General features: G+C 34.7%; 1 protein-coding gene across 1 annotated transcript; it reads right to left on the reverse strand.

Moving 5' to 3' along the window:
• Positions 1–1824: 1824 nt before the first annotated feature.
• On the reverse strand, positions 1825–3835 carry LOC107946327 (peroxidase 27). Its single transcript, XM_016880596.2, has 4 exons — positions 3499–3835; positions 3219–3404; positions 2847–3012; positions 1825–2488 (listed from the first exon to the last, which is right to left on the reverse strand). The coding sequence occupies exons 1-4, from the start codon at positions 3763–3765 to the stop codon at positions 2085–2087; spliced, it is 1023 nt and encodes a 340-aa protein (XP_016736085.2). The 5' UTR covers positions 3766–3835; the 3' UTR covers positions 1825–2084.
• Between the last annotated feature and the right edge of the window lie 6219 nt (positions 3836–10054).

Raw genomic sequence — 10054 nt, forward strand, 5'->3', positions numbered from 1 at the left:
AAGCTTATTCTCGGGGACTAAAAACGTCGCGCCCTAATGTACTGGGTGTGACATTTTATTCCTCTGAGACAAGGAGGTCTTTAGCATTCGCCTCAATTTATCCAAACATCTTTTATAAAATTAACATTAACGAAAAGGGAAGGATCATATTTTAAAATTTTTTTCAAAACCTCGACACTAAGACATTAAACAATCAATTCGGTACCAATTTTGGGCGTTACGAGGGTGCTATCTTCCTTGTGCGTAACCGACTCCTGAACCTATTTTCTCAAATTTCGCAGACCAAAATCATTTTCAAGGTGATCCGATCACACCTCAATAAAAGATCGGTGGCGACTCCAATTCCCATTTTATTTTCAAAGTCGATCCCCGTTTTTTTCAAACTTAAAAAAATGGTTTCGACTTTGATAATTCGTGTCAAGGTGGAGATTGTTAGAGTTGTGTGACATAAATTCTAAGAGATTGCTTGTAAGTCAAGTTAAATAAAATATATATTCTTTCTAGAAAATTTAGTATTTATGAGTATAATATATTTTTTAGCATTTATTAACATAATATATTTGACTTTGATTAGAATTAGGTTTTTTCAACCTATAAATAGATGTAGTTGAAACTCCTCTTGTAATCATTCGAATTTGACATAGTGAATTTTCTTCTCCTCTGCCCGTAGTTTTTTCTAGAAAGGGTTTCCAAATGAAAATCTGTGTCCTTTATTTTTATTTCTTTTTTCTTTGCGATATATTGTCATTACCGACATTCTATTTTTAACAAAGACATTGAAGTTATCCTTGCATTGATAATCAAATTCATAAATCAAACAGAGATTTACCTTTCGTTAGAACTTTTTCTCATCAATTTTTCTAAAAAATTTAATTATTGCTTTTTTCAATCTAATTTTTTAATTTAAATTTGGTTCTAGTTTAATTTCAGCTTTTGATTTCATAGAACCCTCATTCCAATTTACTTTTATTGTTTTTACTTGAAGAAATAAAGTTATTATCGATTTTTGTGAATACGACTCTACTTGTTGCTTCTACTAATTATTATTTTTCAAGTAAATTTTATTTTTGTAGGTATCAAGTTAATTTATCTCTAGTTCATAAGAACAATGATAAATATCAAAGTGAAGTAAAATGATAATTTTCAATTTCTACTTAAAAATTGTTTTGGAGAGAGTAACATCCACCAATTTTGATAAGTTAGCTTTGAGTTTCGGTTTATTTATTTTTAATTTCATTACTCTTGATTTGGATCCAACTTGGGTCAATTTACAACAATTTTGTTGGGTTAAATCTTTATTTGAAGTTTTAACTTGAACTCGATAATATTTTATATTAGGGTTTGAATTTTTTTTTGTTTAAGTTAGGTCCTAAATTGTTTTCACATTGGGACCTAGACTTGAGAATTTTTTTTCATATTGGGCCTAAATTATTTTTTTTTCCAAGTTAGGCCTTGAACTTGGCAATTGTCCCCACATTGGGGCTTGAATTTGATAATTATTCCCACATTAAGGTTTGAACTTTAGGTTTTCAAGGACTAACTTGGATAAAAAAAAGTTGAAGTCTCAATTTGGGAACATTTCCCAAGTTCAAGGCCTAACTTGGACAAAAAAAATTCAGGCCTCAATATGAGAACAATTGCCAAATTTAGGGTCTAACTTGGATAAAAAGAAAGTTCAAATTCTAATGTAAGAAAAGTTGTCAAGTTTAAATCCGAAAATATGATTTAATCCATTAATTTTCATGTATAACAAAATAGTAAAAAAAAGTATTTATATATATTTATAATTAAATTTAAATAAAATAATAAAAAATTGATAAAATATTGGTCACAAGCAGACCGTTATGAGTTGCATTTATTGAATATTTGAGTTGGAATGGTGTGAAATAAAAGACAAAAGCATTAATCTCCACTTCTGGGTAATGTATAGCACCAAACGGTCATACACAAATTATACAAAGCAATACAAATTTTGTTGGAAATTTATTCCAATGATCTCTTTTTCTTTTTATCCCCAAACAATTCACATTTTAAACTAAGTCCAAACAATCAAATTCAAAAGCCACCAAGCAAAAGCTCTCCAATTAGTTCACCATGGCACAATGTTTCCTAATCTCACCTTGATTCCCTGTGAGTACTTCAACTTTACCCATCTTCTCCATCGACACTGCAAAATCTTTAGCAAAAGTCGATCCATGGCGAGAAGCTTGCAAGACGTAAGCTTTGGTCTCCGCATTGTTGAGAAGTGCGGCATCAGATCCAAAGAGCCCTCTTCTTTTAGAGACGAGTGTGTAGTAAGCTTCGTCAAAGGTCTTGAAGCTTCCAGGGTCCATCTCCACCAGTGATGTGATGTCTCCTGGTTTGCATTTTTGCTTCAACTGAGTGACATAGGTCGGATCCATCGATGGGTCGGCGTCGCCTTTGCCACTGAAATTGTAGAGACGGAGGCCAAAGGCAACGCAATGAGATGTTCCAATGGTGTGTCCTCCTTTATAATTTGAAAACAGCTTTAAATTAACCATCAAGTTGTCAATTTTAATGCAAGTAGTAGAACATATGTTCATGGGTTTACAGCTCCGATTATGCTTCCTCCAAAGTTAACCCAAGATTTAAACAAAAAAATAAAAACGATTTGACAAATAAATACTTGTTTTTATAAAAATTGTACCAATATAATTTTCTTTTGATATAATATTTACTTGTACTCATAATTTTTTTAAAACCTTAAATCAGAGAAAAAAAACATAGTTAAGTGCATTTAACCCTACATTCTCTTTATTGTTGCAATAACAACAATTCTAACTAAGTTAGGTGACTTTTTAAACTTAAAATAAAATCAAAATCACCTGATAGAACTGCCAAATCTTTCATGTTTAGACCTTTAGAAGCAAAATTTTGTTTGAGTTGTGTTACATTGAAAAAGGGAGAAGGCAAGTTTGCGAGTGCCTCGCTCAATTTTGAAACCCTTCCATCTCTTCGGCCCAAAGGAACTTTCCAAGAAGGTCCATTTATCTGAAAATTTTAATTCAGAACACCCGAATATAAATATAAATATTAAAATATGAGTATGTGTCACTTTAGACATTAATACATTTAAAAATTTTTCCTAAAATTTTCCTAGTATTTAGAAAGTTATATCTCAATACTTAAAGTTCAAATTTATATAAAATATGAATACGGTACACAAATTTTAAAAGAAAAAAGAAAGAAAGAGTTACCATGGAAACTGAATCTCGAGCAGCTAAGGCAAGGATATCAGCACAAGAAACCACACCAGGACAGGCTTGTTCGACTGCGGATTTGACAGCATCAATTACATGGTAACCTCGTAAACTTAGGTTGGGGATGGCGTCTTTCTCAGCTTGGTTTTTAGTGGAATTTAGAAGAACCGATCCATCACATCCCTGCCCAGTCAACAACAGTTGTTACATGCTACATTACTTGATTTTGACGCCCATTCCACTAAAAATGGGTCCACATAAGGTTGAATAAACTTACTCTAACGAAGCAGTCATGGAAATGGAGCCTGAGCAAAGGAGCAGCAAGAGTTGGTGCTCTAGAAATGAACCCATACGTTGTTTTCCTTATAATAGACTCTGCATTTGGACAAGTCTCGCTGTAAAACCCCAGCTTCAAACCTTGTGCATTGCTATGGTTTAAAACCATAACAACAATAATGAGCTGAAAATGAAGACACAACAAAACCCTTTGCCCTATTTCCATTTTGCCTTGCACCTGATTCTTCAGCAACTGCTTATAAAACATATATATATAAATTTACGTGAAGGAAAGACAAGAGAAGAGATTGGTTGAGCTTTGATAAACTAAATCACTGAGCATATTTTTTAGCAGTTAGCTTAGGGAATCGTATATTAATTATTGATAAATGATGTTAATGTTTTAACTTGAATTTTTAACAAAATTAATTGGGTTTCGAATGTATTTGAATTGATTGACCCTTCTCAACCAACACAGATACATATATGACAATGAATATGGATAGGGATATGTATATTTATATATATACCCAATGGAAATGACAAGATTTACTGGCCAAAAATATGACCAACATCATGATGGTGAACTGGTAACTAATCAACCAAAAAACATTAATTAATATAAGATTCTTCTTATATCAATCAGCGTTAGTACGACCCCTATAGTTTACCATTCATGCTTCTGTCTACTATATGTTGTTTTTTTTCCATTAAATAACGGGCAATCGCAACACTTACCACTGTCAATACGGTTGGATTCGATAGCTTGAATTAATATTTATTTATATATTTAATTATAAAATAGTGTAATTCAAGACAGCTGGAATTACAGAATTCCTTATCCCAAAATTTGAGAATTGGAAACTTAGAGATGGGTTTATTAGAAAAGAAAAAGTGAGAGGAGAAAGAATTGATGTAAATCCTTGGTGAAGCCAAGCTCCAATCATGCATTTCACAATAGATGCATAGATTCCTTCCCAACAACCACACCATGAAAACATTGGTTGGGTCATAGTTTAAGATAAAGTCTACAAAACAGCTGTTAAGAAGCGTGGCTGTGTGATTATCGGAAGAATTTTGTGAGGCTCCTTTTGTACTATTATTTGATGGTTAGAGCAACTTCCATTCATTTCTCTGCCGACAGCCATCGCCAAATGTCACCCCCTTGACTCTTTCAATATGGAGTCTGCCGCCTAAACCTCGTCGGAAATGCTTCCAGTAATACTAAAACAAACATGCGGATTTTTCTTGCATATACGGCCGCTACGTCTCTTGACTTTGCGCGTGGACACAGTAGCAGCCGGTTAGGATAACAGCTGAATTCAAGCTAGTAAATGAGAATATATTGGTAAATGTATGATGCACAATTTGTATTAGGTGTTAGATTGCATTTTATCTTTTCTACTTGAAAAATGGATAGATTAATTCCTATATGTTAGATTAAAAAGTAAATTGATTCTTTTGTTAAAAATTTTTATCAATTTTTATTGTTAAAAACTGATATATGTACATCGGTATAAGGTACACATGACACGACATGTGTCACTGTCTAGTTTTTAACATTACAAATGAATGAAATTTTTAATAGAAAAGATCAATTTATTCTTTAATTTAACGCACAAAGACTACTTTATTAATTTTATAGTAGAGAAAAAAAATATAATTTAATTCCTAATATAAAGTGGAGTGATGGGTGTCGAGTCCACCAATATAAACCTACGCCTAGTTTGCAATTTGAGCAGTATAGGGAGTAGGGTCGATCCCTCAGAGACGGGGTTTACTTCAAATTGTTGCTCTCTTAACCAGATTTATGTCGGGGCAGTTGTCGTGCCCAAGATATTAGGGGGGAGAATAAAATCGAAAACCTAGAACCTGAAATAAATAAATAAAACACGTAAAAAGTAAAAGTTGAAAATGAAATAATAAAATGCAGTTAAATAAGTTTGAAGAAAAATTAATTAGAATAAGCTCAGCCTTAGGCACAGATTTTTCCTCGTCTTTGAACCGATCCTCGAAATTAGATGAACTCCTCCTATCCAATAAGCTAGTTATAGCTACCAAGGACGCCTCGGACACCAACTCTTCCTTGTGTAAATTAGTTATGGAACGTCCAATAACTAACCCTTATCGGTCGAACAACCACGAAACGTTCGTGATTTAGAACTCCAGCAGCTTTGCGTTTTAGAAGAGCCTAGCTCGAACCAATGTCCTCAACCGCGTGGGACATTTAAATCCGGTTACTACTTCCCTTGACGGAACCAAACAACTATCTCCACTTGGCATGCCAATGTGTTCACAGAAAACCGATTAGAAACGTTCCTTTCGGAATTCCAACTGTACGTCTAACCACACTAAATCAAATGACGTCTTTTTGACTTAATGTTGATCTAACTTTGTGAGTTGACAAAATCATACTCTTAATCCGGAGAAATAATAAGTACTGGAATTTAGGAGTTAAATCGCTCGGGTTCGTAACTCACGGGTTTTGATGAGGCTAATTCCGGCCTAAAGCTGAAAATGAGTTTAGTTGGCTAAGGTTTGAGGCATGTTGGTATTGGAATAATTAAATAAGGTAAAATGGATGAAAGGAATGAGAAGCGTGATTTAATTTGGGGGGGCTGAAATTTTGGTGGTGAAATAAAGTAATAAAGTGAATTGGCTACTGGAGATGGAAAGAAAGTTTGAAAAGGAAATTGAAAATGGTTTAAGTGGTAACAAGCTGGAAAATTAGGAATTGAAAGTAAAGGAAACTAAAGACAACAAATAAATTTGTGAGAAAAGAGAGAGAATGTATTGAAAGATGAATGCTTGATATTTCAATTGATGATTAAAATGAACAAATGTAGCCTCTATTTATACTAGTGGCCTTGCTAAATTAAGAGCCAACTAGTATAGAAAATCAAGGAAAATATTCCATAATATAAAAAATATCCCAAAATAATCTCCCACTAAGTCAACAATTTCAGCTAATTATTCTTGGAAAAATTCTTCTTTGGCTCTCCTTCTTTGCTTCTTTCTTCAATCTAGCCCAATTGTTTCATTTTTCTTCTATTTAGCCCCAAATTGCATTCTTGCACAAAATTCAATAAATATGGCAAAATTAGTGGTGCATTCTCATAAATTAACCAAATAAATTACATAAAATATGTAACTTTAGCATTTAATCAAATCCCCCTACTTAGCTTATGCTAGTCCTCGAGCATTTTGTATGTATCTGCAAAAGGAAAAATTTTCTCCAAAATAGGACTTGACCCCCATGATTTTCACAATTCAACAATTTAATCCTAGCACATTAACATCTCAAATAACCTAGCCTAAGAAGTAAGTAAATATATTTCAGAATTTATTAGAGTTTGATAGACTTACTTTCATTTTATTATTTTATTTGTTTATTTTTGTACTTAGGACATTTTTGAATTTTTTGACGCGAAATATGATGACAACCCAAGCACCATGTTCCGGTTACTTAATTCGGACGTCTCAAAGCGGGTTATTTTGCCCTACTCATGATAACTTGTTAGCAGAGTGAGTGCAAATAAATTGAGCAGCCACACGAACCTTTTTACACGAGATGTAATGACAACCCAAGCACCACGTTCCGATTACTCAGCTCAATGTACAGCCCCAATTTTTCACTCTTAACATTCGTATTAGAGGAGTATTTCTGTTTTTTTTTTGGCATTCAAAAATTTGACATATGATAAAAAGTAGACAGTCAAGCAAACTTATAATTCCCAAAAAATTCTTACCCACTAAGTCTAGGTTATTGAAAAGTTTCATGTGTAAAGAATTAAATAGCTAAATAGGTCAAACCATAAGTGTACTATCCCAATTTAAAAGAAAAATTTTACCTTTTACCAAAAAATGCAAAAATAGCGATGACAGATAAGCAAATTAGAACCAATTTATGTTTCCCTCCCCCTACTTATTTTACATTGTCCCAATGTAATTCAAAGAATAAAAGTAAAGATAAGTAGGAGAAAGAGAGAAAAAAGAAACTCCCCATATATTTCAATGTCGTGGAGGTTGGTCTCGTAGGTAGAGAGGGCCTTGGCTGAAATAAAAAGAATTTTGCGGGTTGACATGTAGAATTTAATTTTGTCTTGGAATATTTTTCTACAAAAATAAAATAAAATAGTAAAATTAAATAATAATAATAGGAAAATTAAAAAAAAATTTCTTTTCAAATTTATTAGCTAAGCTATAAACTCAAGAAATAAATTATTAAAAACTAAGATTACGAGATTTGGTAAAATAGTCGTGATAAATGCGCCAAGTAAGTTCCCAAGAAAGAGAGGTGAGTCATAATGGACATACTTAAGTACCAAGTCTTTCCTTAGACAGAACTAATCCTCGACATGCATTTTCATTTTCCATTTTACCAAAAATTTTATTTGCATAAAGGAAAAGAAAATTTGGGTTGCCTCCCAATAGTGCTTTGTTTAACGTCGTTTAGCTCGACGACCTGTTTTATTCAAATTCTTTATCCTTTTGTAATATACTGCAAAACAGTTGTATGATCTTCAAGAAGTCTTTTATGAATCGTCTATAAGATCCGTACACCGTGAAGTCATTCATGAAGACTTCAATGATTTTCTTGACATAATCGGAGAATTTGCTCGACATGCATCTCTGGAAAGTGGTCGGAGTATTATAGAGTCCAGACGGCATTCGTCTATACGCAAATGTTCCGAAAGGGCACGTGAAAGTTGTTTTGTCTTGATCCTCAGGCGCCACCGGAATTTGGAAAAATCCTGAATATCCATCGAGACAACAATAATGAGTCTTACCAGCTAATCGCTCGAGCATTTGATCGATGAAGGGAAGTGGAAAATGGTCTTTCCGAGTAGCTGCGTTCAACTTCCTGTATCGATGCAAACCCTCTATCTATTCTGGACTCGGGTAGGAACTAGCTTTCCTGACAAATTTTTCACCACTGTCACACCAGTTTTCTTGGGCACGACATGAACCGGGCTAACCCAATCACTGTCGGAGATCGGGTATATCATTTCAGCATCCAACGGTTTCTAGATTTCTGATTCCATTTTGACTTTTGGATTAGAGATCTGCTTTTCCCGTTCGTTGTCTTGCCCATGACTTTCGTCTGGAACTGTTTCCAAAACTTTTCCGCTACGAAGAGTTATTGCACTTACATTCTGCCTAGAATTCGGCTCTATCTGGGAAGGTAATTTACCTTGAGACTCTAAACGATTAACTGCCATCGAGAGTTTACTAACTTGATTAGTTAACTCTTGTATTGATGTATCTGTCTTCTGTTGATATTTTACAGCATCGATGGCAAGTCTTTCCACAATAGCTTCTAGAGATGTGCTCGACTTGGGTGGCAGTTGCGGTGGTTGCAAAGGTCTCGGTTGGTATGACGGATTATATCGGTGATTAGCTCCGTAATTCAAGTTGGGATGATCCTTCCACCCGGGATTGTAGGTGTTGAAGAAAAGATCATAGCATCTTTGCGGAGGTCTCGAAAAACCTCCGACATCGTCAACATGTGCCGTTGAATTTTCGTTAAGGATTGGGCACAAATCCGTCAGATGTTCAGATGTAGTACAAATTCCACACAGTTAGGTCAGATTTTTCTTTTCTGTAAGCATAGTTTGAACAATATTAGTAAGCTTATCCAATTTATCTTCTAAGAATGAAATGTTTACCCCATTAACCCGTCTTGTGGGTTCTGAATTTGGCTGATACTGTTGAGAATTTACTGCCATGGTGGATATCAGTTCTCTTGCCCTTTGAGGAGTCATATTGACAAGCGCCTCTCCACTAGTAACGTCAATCATTTTCATTTCCATAGGGAGCAAACTCTCGTAGAAATACTGAAGAAGTGATTGCTCGGTCAAACCGTGTTGAGGACAACTTGCACACAGTTTTTTGTATCGCTCCTAATAGTCGTAGAGTGATTCACTCTCCAATTGTCGAATTCCCACTATGTCTCTCTTAAGTTCAGCTGCTCACGATGCTGGGAAAAATCAGTCAAGAAAAATACGAGATAAGTCATCCCACGTTGTAATAGAACCAGGGGTAAGTAAAATAACCATTCTTTTGCTGTATCAACTAAAGAAAAAGGAAAAGCCCAAAGTTTGATTTCATCTTCGGTTACTCCCTGTGGTTTCATGCTTGAGCAGACCATGTTGAATTCTCTCAAGTGGGTATGTGGATTTTCGTTCTTCAAGCCTCGAAAAGTGGGCAAAAGGTGAATAAGGCCTGACTTCAACTCGAACGGGGTTTCTCCGGCCGGATAGCTGATGCATAACGGTGTTTGCTCATTGGGAGCAGCAACTAGTTGACGAATGGTTCGGTTCGCCATCCTTTCTAGTTCAACGACTTCTGCTTCTTTTGTTTCAAAAAGTGGTTCGGTCTCAGGTTCAACCACTTCGACTTCTTTCCCACGTCGAATTGCCTCTGCACAAATTGTTTGGCTCAACCTTCCGACGTCGGATTCTAGGATCCCTTGTCCTAGCTCAACTTCTATTTTACTTGCACGTTTAAGAGCTTCTATCTCTTTTCGTCGTGCTCGTGCTGATTTCTCGATCTCT

Source organism: Gossypium hirsutum, chromosome D12 (genome assembly GCF_007990345.1).
Source record: "Gossypium hirsutum isolate 1008001.06 chromosome D12, Gossypium_hirsutum_v2.1, whole genome shotgun sequence".
NCBI lineage: Eukaryota > Viridiplantae > Streptophyta > Magnoliopsida > Malvales > Malvaceae > Gossypium > Gossypium hirsutum.

What these genes read in the sequence shown, in the direction of transcription:
- LOC107946327 (XM_016880596.2), bottom strand. Translation starts at nt 3,765, where the DNA reads ATGTTTTATAAGCAGTTGCTGAAGAATCAGGTGCAAGGCAAAATGGAA. An exon ending in TCCATGACTGCTTCGTTAGA is followed by an intron (nt 3,405 to 3,498) that starts GTAAGTTTATTC and finishes TTGACTGGGCAG; the next exon opens with GGATGTGATGGATCGGTTCT. An exon ending in CTCGAGATTCAGTTTCCATG is followed by an intron (nt 3,013 to 3,218) that starts GTAACTCTTTCT and finishes TAAAATTTTCAG; the next exon opens with ATAAATGGACCTTCTTGGAA.